This window comes from Gallinula chloropus (genome assembly GCF_964237585.1).
Source record: "Gallinula chloropus genome assembly, chromosome: 5".
In the NCBI taxonomy this organism is placed as follows: Eukaryota; Metazoa; Chordata; class Aves; order Gruiformes; family Rallidae; genus Gallinula; species Gallinula chloropus.
The window spans coordinates 10,922,163-10,935,127 of NC_140090.1; the positions used below are offsets into that span (position 1 = coordinate 10,922,163).

The following is a 12,965-nucleotide window of genomic DNA, read 5'->3' on the forward strand; positions in this document are numbered from 1 at the left end:
TCTGAGCACTACACGCAACGAGAGTGTGTCTAAGCTACGCCACCACGGAAGACGACCCAGCAGTGACCAGGGCCTGATCCTGCGTGTCCTACACAGGCAAAGTCCCCGCTGGAATCGCAGCAGGCTCGGGCATACGGGGCGTGCACAATCTGCCTGTTACCTGGAGCTGGCTTGTGATGTTTTCAGCAAAATCTGACTTTGGTCCAGTTCTGCAGTACACGCTAAGGTCAGCCTAGTCTCACTCCCTGCCACTAGCCTACTCCTAATCTCTCGTACGTTTTGGAATTAGTTCGATAAGACCAAGAGGATTTCTTGTAAGGCTGCCTCACAGAGATTAAGGCAACTGCAATTTCAACTCTCATTTGCAGTTCGTGTTTGCTTCCCACAGTCCTTTTTTTGGCAGTGGGTGCGGTGATAGTACATGTCCCAAGAGGAGCCCCACCAAGGGAAGGAGGGAGACGGTACCTGCTCCTGTCACCCCCCTTTTGCTTTCATCCCGAGATACTGGGCAGGTAGTCCCACCTCCGGAATGATGTGTACCCCACAGTTAGGGAAGCCACGTGAAATGCAAACGCCGGGTACGGGACTATGTACAGAGAGATCTGCTCTGTGCCTGCTCGCTGCCTGCGCCTTGCCTCAGCACCAGCAGTGTGGGACCCCAGGGGTGCAGGCATTACGTGCCCGGGTTCAGCCTGCTCATCAGGAAACTCTTGACGCTGGGGACCGGGTGCACATCGTACTGGTGCCTGCGGCGCTCAATGAAGGATGCCAAGCGGGAGGTATCCAGTGGGATCTTGGAATAGCTGCCATTGTGTGGTTGCAACCATGGATGCTGTAAACAAGTGGCTGCTGTCGGCCTTCTCCTGAAGTCTTCCTGGAGGATGACGTTGATGAAATCCCTGGCGGCATGGCTCACGTCAGAGAAGTACTCAGGTGGGAAGCTGAAATCTACTCTGCACACATTGATACAAGTCTCCTCTTTGCTTTCATCCAGGAATGGAGACACACCACTTAACATGACATAGGTGAGGACACCAGTACTCCAGATATCTGCACTCAGGGAGACAGGAAGGCCTTGGATAACTTCAGGAGCTGCAAACTCTGGGTTTCCAAGGAGGTGGTGGATGTGGTAATGACCTGTGATCTGAACTGCATCTTCCAAATCAATGATCTTGACACGAGGTACCGGAATCCTTAAATCAATGAGCAGATTTTCTGGCTGTTGAAAATATAATAACAAAAGCTTATTATCATATTATATTTTTGTGTGGAATTCATTCTAGACAAGCCTCTATCTAAGTATTTAGTTTTGCTTTTAAGGTTTGATAGCCAATCAAAACTCACATTTAATCCAATGTGGGAGGTACAGATCAGGAGAGTGAATGACAAGGAAGCAGCTCAGCTGCTCCTTTCCACTGCTGTAAATTTGGATCACCGATGAAGTTGCAATAGCAACACCCTTGTTTTGCACTAGGGCAACACACTGGGATCTTGCACATTGCCCCACACACTTACAGTATATTTTCCCAAACTCATCTCTCCAGATTAAGAACACTGACAGATTTTTAAATTTTGAGACAAGAGTTGTGTACCAGATCAGTTTATGCCCATTCTATTTGCCTACATCACTCCATCCATGTGCATATCTTGCAGCAGAAACACACTTCATGAAGTAAATGTTCAGCTCTGCTCCCACTACCGCGTGTGCTGGGGGGACAACAGTGTGTGCTAGTGCTGTTGCTGTCACTTGACACAGATGGAGCTGCCAGTGTTCCCTCATAAACACCAGGACACAATCAGGTCTTCTAAGCCAGAATGCAATTAAATTTCACCCCAGCTGTATTTCTCTCTTTCTTACCAGCTCTCTCAGTATTTAAGACCTCTCTCTCTCTCTTTCTCAGTGGGAGATGCTGAGCATTGCCCATATACTCTACTCTAGGGACTCAGAATGGATTTTGATTCCTTTGTTGGCTCTGAGATGATTTCTGAATTTACTTCTTGCACCCTCTCCAGACTCACTTCTCTGTCTTACAGCCCCTCATCCTCATGCATATTTTACTGCTGCCTTATGGCTATATATATATATATAAATATATATAAAGTTCACTACACGGCTGTTCGAATCTCTCTGCTCACTCTTGTGCAGTCTGCCTGACAAAATCAACGCCCTCCTAGCAGGATCTTGGGACAAAACAGACCATGGCTAGGTCTGCTGTCAGTACCAACGTGTCCCCTGCTTCCTACTCAGCAACAGAAGGCACTTTAATTAGCATTCTTCATTCAGGAGAACTGTAAATAGGTCACAGAAAATTCACTTCCCACCTTGTTTCTGGCAAGTATCTTATGATCAAATAGAGAATTCAGCGCAGTTCCTTACCTCCAAGTGATACCTACTTTTTGACAGGTCCTATAAATACAGCAGGAAATACAAACAGCCTACTGAAAGAAACCTGGATGATTTAGCCTTTTGGGACTAATGCTCACAGAAGGTACTGTACAAAAGGATTTTTGGATTTTTGTAGTGGTTGTAGGCAGCAGAAGAACGAAAGAATCGCTTCCTCTGACATGCCTGGGGACAGAGAGACCTCATTGGAGCTTGATTGTCCACTGTACAAGAAAGCTAAATTCACCTCTCATCCTCTGTTTTTAATTGGCCTTTAAGTCTGAAAAAAATTATAGATTATCTGATATTCCTGGCAGATCACAGAGCTCAAAACACTTGATCGTAACTTCAATCGCTAGTTCTCTGTCATCCAAGACAACTGGGAAGTTGGTGAGGACATCAGTTCAGTGATGAATCCAGGACAGTATAGTGCCTCCTGCCATGTGCACTATAAGAGGAGGCACAAGCTGTGCTAATCCAACCGAGCATGATGTCAGAGACTGTCTGAATTTCTTCTCCACAGTGCAGCTTGTTCTTCCTCTGAACCTCTCCCTGGGTGTTTTTCCCACCCAGTTTCCCTCTCAGGCTCTGCAGCACAATGCAGCATGCTGCTTTCCTTTGTCCCTGCCAGCCTTCCCCACCTCCTATACCCTCCCCTCTCTTTGGGCTCTCCAGGGCACTGCTGCGGATACAGAAGGAGACACGTGCTCCTTCTGGTTGGCCCCAACCTGCCTGGGCACAAGCCAGCTCTGCTCTGGAAGCTTAGTAATGAAGCTATGTTGGTATGGTGTGAGCCCAAACCATACCCCATGGGTTTATCTTCTACTTCCCCCTCAGTCAGGCACTAGTGAGATCTCACTCATGTCTCAGGCATCCCCTTCTCCTCCATTAAACCCAGAAAGCCCCTGAGAACAAGCCAGTGGATCAAAGAAATAGATGCATCTCTTGTCTGAAGGAGGACAGAGTCCTTGTGCCACAGGTCAGCAAGTCCTTTCTCTGGTCACTAGGTCTGAAAGGCAGTGCTTGTCCATTTAGTGATTATCCCTTTGAGGTACAGACTGCCCCTCCTCCCTGTCCAGGCAGCTGGGAACTCTGTACCAGCACAGCGAACGATGTCATCAGTGTCTTTTTGTCTTACCTTTATGTCTAAGTGAGCCACTCTGCAGTTGTGAAGATACTGCAAGGCTTCCATTGTGTCTCTTATATAGAAAGCGACTTTTTCCTCCATAAGTTCATCGTGGTTCATGAGATAATCTAAGAGACGGCCGTCATCCATCCTACAAACAAATCAGACCTGCCCATGAAAGATCACATGGTATCTCTGGGAACAGTTAATGTTTGAAAACAAATTTGCAGTGGAAAATTTGTGACTAAAATGATAGAGGAAGCTACAATCTGATGAGTATTTAATGCTATCTCAAGGTACTGCAGGCCATGGAAGTAGCAGAGTGATTAGTTTTCAATTGTTATCTCTGTTCCTTGAAAAAAATCTAGCAACAGCCTCAAAGTGAACTCATTTGCTTAAGGATGGATTCAATAGATGGAAGCGATTCCTTTGAGAACAGAAAAACAGATCTTCCTAATTATTTGGGTTCATCTACTTATTTATAGTGCTGGTTGCATAACGCAAAACAAGGAAAAGAAAAAATCCCTGACATTTTCAGCTGGTTACATCTTCTGTGGGAAAACTAACCCAATAAAAGTTTTCCACCTAGTTCTATTTATCTGTATAAACAAACAAATAGCCCAGATATTCTTGGTTGGATATACTGTAACAAAGAAGCGTTTTGGCTCTTGGTTGCTATTTCTCCTTACTGGGGCAAACATGGCCATTACATAGGTTTGTCACCAAGAAGTATTAGAACAAGGTAGGCTTCAATCTAGCTGAAACACTTTTACTCTAAAAAGTGGACAAAACTGCCTAAATCAATCTGATGCTGCTCAGTGGGACAAACTAACTACTCACACAAATTACCCAAGTTCACCAGAGCAAAAGTCACCTTTATTTGTCCCACTGAATCTTATTTACTGTAAAGAAAAAGCAGAGGAAACTCTACAGAAAGTGGCTATTGCATTTGATGTCACAATCGATAGAGAACAGATGATGAAACGTTTGTCCCGTTGAAGTCAGACTGAATTTTGTCCTTGGCTTTAATAGGCAATAATTCCTACCCAGGCACTTGAATTCAAGCTCCAGGTACTTACAGCTCCAAAACCAGGATGTAAGAAGTGGGAGACTCGTAGGTATCGTGGATAGTGATGTACTGAGGATGCTGTAAGTGCTGTAACAAAGCTGCTTCGTGTGCTGCCTGCTCTTTCTTTTTCATTTTTTTACTAATGAATTTTACAGCAACGTCTTTCCGGGTGGCTTTGTGAACACATTTCTTTACTATGGAGAATCGCCCCCTGAAAAAAAAAACCCACAACATAATAATGAAGGGGCCTCATGAATAAATCACACTTAGTTTCCAGTGCAGTAACACACTGATTTTCAAAGTGTTATTTGATTCGGCGCGTTAATATTTCACAAGGAATAAGATTTAACTGGTTGTTCATAACCTTTCCCAACAAAGAGCCTCTGTCTCTTACCCTGGGTGTTGAGGTTCTTGGGGGATTAGCAAACACAGAGAGCAAACGGTGTCACTTTGCTTTGTGCAGCCATGCTGATGTCCTCTAACAATCTCCCCTGGGTTCAATTTGCTGCCACTTTTACAGGTTCTCTCTTTTGGTGTTTTTTTTCAATCTCTGGGTCTCCCTTCTCCCACAGCTTTAATAAAGAGCCCTGTCTTTCTGAGACAGCTAAAAGGGAAGCCTTGTTAAATCATCGCTAACCTGTCGGTTTGGCTCACTGCTACAGGCACACAGTAAGTAAATGACAAAAAAAGCTGGTGTGAAAGCATTTAGGAAATTCATACAGACTGCTGCCTAGTACCACTCCTGAAAGTAAAACTCAGTGAAACCACCTGCTGAACTCAGCCTCGTATTAATACATCACTCTTCTTTCTGCAGAACCAGAGAGGCTCCTGTCCTTTCAGCCCCAGAATCACGCCTCTGAACTCTGAGCTGAAGGACTCACTGCAGGAGCCTGGACTGTGTGCATGCCCCTTATCTGTTGTCTGTGCAGGGGGATGACAGCTGGCAGTGTGCACAGCCCTGACTTAGGCTCCTGTTCAACTGACTGTCCCAGTTGGCAAAGCGCTTCGGCATGTGATTTAAGTCAGTCACATGCCTAAGTGCTTCAGCAAACTCAGTCTTTGAGGTTAAGCTTATCTAGACTCACCAAATTGTCCTGACGTCAAAAGCTCACATCAAATCAGAGATGACAGCACAGATACCAGCAGGATCTAGCAGTGGTTGTCAGAGATTTGGCCACCTAATTGTTCAAATTACAACCCATCTTGAAAAAGAAAGATCAGTATTTTAACTGGTTTGTGTTTTAATCAATGCTTAACGTGCAGCACTCTCTGAAAGGAGCAGCAGCTTTCAAGTTAATTAATGAAAAGCAACCTAAACTCTCTCCCAAGGAAAAAGCTTTGAGCCATTGTTTTGGTGTATTATCGGAGCGATAAGCACGGTTAATATTACCTCCCAATCTCATGCAGCTCTGCATAAGCGAGGTCAAAGTTCTCCTTCCATGAAATAGTGGCACCATCAGCTGCAGAGTCTTTGGGAGAACAAAGCACATTTAAGAAAGCAGAAAGTTAACAGTTTTGTCTAGACTGTAAAAACTGCGTATTTTAAAATTTAGGGAGATTGGATTTGTTAAGCCAGTGAACATTAGCACTGGGAGCCCAGTTTCATACTGCTCAGGCACAGCTCCAGTGTGTTGCACTGCTAAAAGCCAGAGCTCCCCAGAGAAAGTTATGGATAAGGTGGATTCAGGTCTTTCCTTGCAGTTCTGGGCTGTAAAGGTCCACACAGACAGTCTAAGGGCATGTCTGATTGTCACTGGGAGGTAGAGCTATGCCATGGGAGCTCTTGTTTCACTCACCACAGGCTACCCAAAACCTAGTTCTGGACTGGAGCTACTAAAACATGGGGAAATGTGGGCTCTGCTCACAGCACCATTGTGGGCCAGCTCTGCCCCAAATTTCTGCAGCACCGTGCTGGGGGATGGCCTCCTTCACAGCCTTCCTGTGCTGGCTGCATTACTTGGGGGGGTTGTGATTTGCAAGCTGACTTGCAGACACCGGGGAGGACACCAGGCAGGACATGGAGCCCATCACCCAGAGGTAAAGATAAGAAATGGTCTTGGGATGGAAAGCAGGGACCTCTTAGGGAACTGCAATAGCTGCTGTGACTGAAGGAGGCTGTGAGTCCTGCCAGAGAAGCAGGCATGAAAAGTCCTTGTAGGGGCAGGAGCTGGGCTCTGCGCATCTCCCAGGCTACTTGTCCTATTCCTGCAAGGTCCAGGGTCAAGGTTTTTATCGGGACTTATTGAAGATTCATAGAATCATAGGGGTTGGAAGGGACCTCGAGAGATCATCGGCTCCAACCCCTCTGCCAAAGCAGCTCCCCAGCTCATATTGCACAGATAGGCGTCCAGATAGGTCCTGAATATCTCCAGAGAAGGAGACTCCACCACCTCCCTGGGCAGCCTGTCCCAGGGCTCTGTCACCCTCACTGTGAAAAAGTTCTTCCGCATGTTGGTGCGGAACTTCCTGTGCTCCAACTTGCAGCCATTGCCCCTTGTCCTGTCTCTACAGAGCACTGAAAAGGGGCTGGCTAATTCCCCCTGCATCCCATACTTAAGATATTTATAAACATTAATAAGTTCTCTCCTTAGTCTTCTTTTCTCTAGGCTGAACAGTCCCAGCTCACTCAGCCTTTCCTCACAGGGGAGATGCTCCAGGCCCTTAATCATCTTTGTAGCCCTCCACTGGACTCTCTCCAGGAGATCCCTGTCTTTTTTATCCCAGGGAGCCCAGAACTGGCCAGAATACTCCAGCTGGGGCCTGACCAGGGCAGAGTAGAGGGGGAGGATCACCTCCATTGACCTGCTGGCCACACTCCTCCTGATGCACCCCAGGATCCCATTGGCTCTCTTAGCCATACAGGTACACATACACCTGTGTGCATCAACCCCTCCTCGCCGTGCCCACTCACCGTACTCTGGGAGCCTCACGAATTCGGATGGGTCGCTGGGCAAGCTGATCCCCCAGGGATTGCTGGCGCTCACTCGAAACTGATACTGACAGCCTGGGGCCAGGTCCTCGATGACAAGGTACGTGTCCAAAGTGGAGGCTACAGACTGCTGCCAGACCTGTGAGCCTGTGTTTTATGGTGAGAGGGAAGAAGAGCTGAAGGAAACAGTCTCAATAGTGAACTCCGAGCAGAAGCTTTCTCTGCCCAAATCACACAGCACCCTGGGAGGTTACCATCCACAGTGTTTTTATAAGGCAGCGTTATGGCAGACTGATGTATTTGTTAGACCAGAACTGGACCACAGGAAGCTATTTTGTGTTGCAGCCACCTTTCAGTCTGGCTAAGTGGGCGATGGGGGAAATGCCCCTCAGTCAACCGATAGTGATGAAAAACTCACAGCCCAGGGACAGGCTGATCTCTCCAGCAGTCTGGCTGTGGCTGCAGCTGTGTACTACAAGTGATGTCTCAGGGCAGCATGCTAAGACAGGAATAGAGAGCTGATTTGATGACAGGTCTATCATGAAAGAATCTGTAGCAGAAATACTGGGGGGAATGGACATGTTTTAGTTCAGCATGCTTTACATGCTATTCATGACGAGGAGACAGACGTATCTGAAATATAGGAGAAACTGGCCTGGATGACATAAGGGCTTCTTTTGGCCTTAGACTTTGCAATCTGTGAGCAACAGCTAGTGGCACCACAGTGATGGCAAGGATGCTTTTGTGACTTGTTGTGCCATAAAGGAGACTTCCTTCATTGTCATTCTCCCAGCTCAAACCACTTACCTTCTTCTCTGTATTCCACGGTGTAGCCTGAAATGGTGCAATTGCCTGTACTGGAAGGGGGTAGCCAGCGAAGGATCACAGAGGTGCAGCTTCTCTCCTGAGCAATGGGGCGATTTGGGGCAGCTGGGACACCTTGGGAAGAGGAAAAAAGCACTGAGTCCAGCATCACGTCAGCAAAAGCTACTGCTTTAACCCACAGGTCAGGTATCAGGTACGTGAGGTCACTATGCAGCAAATATGCCTTGCAGAGGGAGTGCTCTGGTTTACACTGGGTTACCAGCACAACCAGAAGCAAGGCAGTGTCATGGTCCCATTCACCTACAGCTGAGGGTCTGATACTCCATGCTAGCAGCTAGGAGAGAACTGCACGGCTTGCAAGCCCCGCTGCCTTGACATGGTCTCACAGCACAACAGCACAGGGGCAATTTCTTCGTGCTCACAGCTAGTGGTCAGCTGCATTGTGATGCCCAGGGCCGGGAGAATCACCCCCTGGAAGCAGAGGATCTGTGTGAGCTGGGCTGCTGTAAAGGCACCTCTTTGTGGAGGCAGCCTCCTTACTGCCACCTTTTCCTGCTAGATTTTGCTCCAGCTCAAGACTAGATGCAGAGCCCATGGAACTGAGGAAACCAAATATTCCCATGGACCTCACCAAGCAGTGAGTGAGGTGCTAGAGGTGGGGAGGCAGTTATCCTGGAAGGGTCCAAAAACAACACAAGCAAGGCATTTGGAGTGCATCTCTGTGTATGGCACTTGGTGTGTTTGGCAACAGACTGACAAATGACTGGTAATTCTTCTGTGTTTTGCTCAGGGCTCCCTTCAGCACAGGAGCAGTTGGTGCAGCCACTAAATTGCCTGGATAAATTGGGGAAATTACACCTCTAGGGCAGCTTGAGAGACCAAACAATTTGACTTCTAAATGCTTGTGACACTCCTGCATCCGTAAGTCACCACTTAGATGTTCATCTCTGTGCCATCCCCTTCAACACAGCAGGTACCCTTCATCTCTCATGCTAACAGATCCCTTCCAAGAGCTGGAGGTCATGAACAGCAACCCATCATTTCATATTCGTTACAATTAGATGGGACACTAATTACAGTGCTGAGAATTCAGGCTCAGACATGCTTTCCAGTTGAGTCCCTAGAGAACACTTCACCGAGACCAAGCCTTGCTCTCGCCTCCTCTGTCCCCCACAGAGAAGAGAAAGCTGAAAATCTGTGTCACTGGGTCACAAGGTGCCCCTGCTCCAGGCAGGCTCTGAAGCCCAGAGCTCCTTGCAGGCAGCAGGGTATCATCCCCCCAGCCAACCCTACCGAGCCCCCGGGAAGCAGCACTGCGAGCAGTATGCAGGAGTGGAACAAGCACCACAGCATTTCCCAGATGCGATGCTTACGATCAGATGACTTAATCAAGCACAGAGAGCCTGCGATGCCTTCAACCACCAGTGGGAGTCTCGGCTGAGGAGCGGTTGTGTGATTTTAACGTCTCAGCTCAGCAGGCACAGCTCCACGCCTGGCTGCCTTTGCCCTGGCTATTCCTGTGCCCTCCCAGCCCCCACCAAGGGAAAAACGACCCGTGTGAAGGCCAGATGGGCTACCTTGAACTTTGATGGTGGCGGAGGTTGATGCGGTTCCATGTTCATTGGTTGCCACGCAGGTGTAAATGCCGCTGTCCTGAGGCATCAGGTTGCAGATCTTCAAGGTGAGCTCCCCGGAGTCGCTGCGGATGCAGGAAGCCCAGATTATAGAACACTGCTTCACTTGCTGACACTTTTCACACCAGTTCCTGCCCTGCCTCATCCCAAACACGGGTGCAGACAGAGCCCAGTCACTCACTTGAAGGAGATTCCCCAGCAATCCGGTACAACCCCTCCCTGTGTTGGGATTAGGCTGTGAACGAAACCTTGGTGCAGAATGGTCCAAACTCCCTGCCAGGCAAATCTACTTGCCTGCTATGACCTTGGAGGACAAGGGGAAGGATCACTCAAGCAGAAGCAAAGCCCAAGGGCTGAACATCTGCGGTGCCTGTCCAGAGCTGGATGCTTAGACTCCATGTATCAGGAAAGACTTCCCCAGGCACATCTTTCCTGTCTCCGGAGTTGCTGGGCTGCTGTGCCTTTGCAGTGAAGTCCAACACATGCTGGACAAATCAGCCTTCCCACAGATGCAGAAGGCAGTCAGGCAGTGCAGGGTGCCTGACATTTCTGGGAAGCTTCCGACCCCTGGAGCATGTGCCATTGATCTAATGAGGCCACCGGGTCCCCGGTCAGACAGCTGGACATCTCACAACAGCTAGGGGTGAAGAATGCCAGCGCTGAGTTACTGAGAGGCACTCAGTCTCTGGGCCAGTCTGAGCCAATAAACAGCTGAATTTATAGCAGGACTGTACACAGTCGCTTTGGCCTGCCCACTGCAGTCTTCAGCATGCAGTTTAAGGGAGTTTGCCTGAATTAAAGGATTTTGCTTGTGCAACTGCTTTGGCTGTACTGGGGACTCAGCTTAGAGCTGACAATAAATTCTCCTGATGGCAAAACTAAACTTGTTTGTGATCGTGTAATCTATGGGAAACGGCAGAAGGACATGCCTGCTGGTGTAACTGCCTGGACACCACGGCTCCTGCCGGCCTGACTATGCTGGTTTACAACAGGACAGAAATATCCACTTCCCCCGCAACCCAGACCCTCGTGCCAGCAAGATTTGTAAGGCAGCCACTGATCTGCTGGGCCTCTACTTGGCAGGCAGCGTCTTCCCTGAAAAATAAATAGGAGTAACAAGACAATGCAAGTGCTGATAGTGCACAGAGAGCCGACATGCAGGCGAAAGGCCGTGATGGAAAGCAGAACCCCGTATGGAAATATCTTCCCATCCCAGCCCTAGCCAGAAGCCTGAAGATAAGGCAAAGAGACCTACTGAGTAATGGCTAAAAAGACAATTTTGGGTGTTCTGGGGCAGCTGCACAAGCCAATGGTCTCTGAGGGAAGCTCTTCATCAGATGTAATTTTGTTTTCTATTGAACATGAAAGATCCCTTCTCTCCTAGTGTTCATTTTTAACTTTCAGTGACTTCGTCCTCCCTGGATTCATCCCAGCCTGCACCAGAAGTGCTGAAAAGTCTGCATGAAAGCTTGCCTCCTGCAGCTTTCTACCACAGTCTGGCCCAGATCACTTACATAAGCTGCGGATGAGCATCCAGCAGCAGGTTGGTGTCTGACCTGAATTCAACTCCATGTCTTTTGGGATCTTCCCAGAGCTTGTTGTAAAGATGGTTTTCCTGCTCGTCCCTATCCAGGCTGAGAACATCGTGACAAATACCTTTCTGCCCAAGCACAGCCAGATGTAGCCATCCCGGGAAAACATGGAGGGGTTTTAGGAACAGCTGAGGAAAGGCTCAGGAAAACTGCAGGAGCAGGTACCACCGCTGCCCATGAAATGAGAAAAGCCCGGTGAGATACGGGCAGTGCAAGGTGCTGAGGGTTTGCTCTGCTCAGATCCTTGTTCCTACCAACAGTGAGCGTGGCATCACACTCAAGCAGAGGAGTCCCAGGCAATATTAGCCAAACTGATATGTCAGAAGCATTAGTTGCTTCTGGACCAGGAGGTCGGTTGGAGCAATCTCATGTGTGCCAGCAACACGCTCTGTGGATATGCCCTGTGCCCGCTTGGGAGAACACAGAGCTACCCAAGCCCCAAATCTGACCCTGTCTAGCTGACACATGGTGCAGCAATGTGCCAGTACACCCTGCCAGACTCGACTGAGGGCACTTCTGATGAGCCTTGTACCCTGACCATGTTGGAGGGCAACGTGACCAGCTATGCTGGTGTCCAAAGGCAGAACCTTACCAGGATGACACTGTGTAAGTGGCTGTGCTGTTGTCATTGTCAAGAATGTTCTGATCTGGTCCTTTCCAGGTTATTGTTGGTTTGGGCCGTCCGCAGACTTTGCACTGCAGCATCACAGTGTCACCGAGCAGGCAGGTGATGTCCACTAACGGCACAAGAAACTCTGGAGCCACTGGGGAAAAAACCCAACATGGACACACACACACACACACACGACACCTTTTAATCAACAGGCAAGGATGTTCCCCCATAGAAGCCTAGAGAATGCACCATAGGGCTGACTATGGGATCTGGGTCCCAAGCAGGGCCCTGGGATTTTGTCCCCCTCTACTAAAAGACAGGTGTTTCTGTCTCAGTGATGGAGGCAGCAGGGACTGCCTGTCCCCTTGCCTGTGCTCTGGCAGTAGGCTGAGACTTTGTAAAGGCAGGTTTGGGGGTTTCAACCTTGCCTGTGGTCCTTGGGCTGTCAGAGCCAAGCAGCCAGCAGGCAGCCAGCTTTCCCTGGGGATCGAGCAGCAAGATCTGCCTTTGCTGGAAGTGCTGGTGGATGCAGAGCATGCTGCTTCACTGGAGCAAATCACAGCAGCTGATTTGACCCCCTGTGCCAGCCATGACACAGCTGGCCTTAACTCACCTTCTTGAATGAAATTGGGGTTGATTATCTGAAAAATACAAAGAAATAAAAGCATTTATTTTTCTGGACAGTGACAGAAAGACATCTGGCATCACAAGGTACCATAGTGAACCATACCAGAACCACCGAAGCACTGACTGGTGGCTACAAGCAACCTCTACCAACCAGGAGACACAGCAAG

General features: G+C 48.6%; 1 protein-coding gene across 3 annotated transcripts in view; it reads right to left on the reverse strand.

Annotated features, from left to right (window-relative positions):
- Positions 1-673: 673 nt before the first annotated feature.
- The window catches only part of KALRN (kalirin RhoGEF kinase), a gene marked incomplete at both ends in the record, with an annotated part of 502,255 nt that continues 489,963 nt past the window's right edge, over positions 674-12,965 (reverse strand). For all 3 annotated transcript variants that reach the window (XM_084264735.1, XM_084264736.1, XM_084264734.1), the window contains 9 exons: positions 674-1,219; positions 3,522-3,660; positions 4,589-4,789; positions 5,969-6,047; positions 7,490-7,654; positions 8,315-8,446; positions 9,910-10,031; positions 12,151-12,322; positions 12,785-12,812. In XM_084264735.1, the coding sequence (XP_084120861.1) occupies positions 674-1,219; positions 3,522-3,660; positions 4,589-4,789; positions 5,969-6,047; positions 7,490-7,654; positions 8,315-8,446; positions 9,910-10,031; positions 12,151-12,322; positions 12,785-12,812 (1,584 nt within the window). The remainder of the gene's footprint in view (positions 1,220-3,521; positions 3,661-4,588; positions 4,790-5,968; positions 6,048-7,489; positions 7,655-8,314; positions 8,447-9,909; positions 10,032-12,150; positions 12,323-12,784; positions 12,813-12,965) is intronic.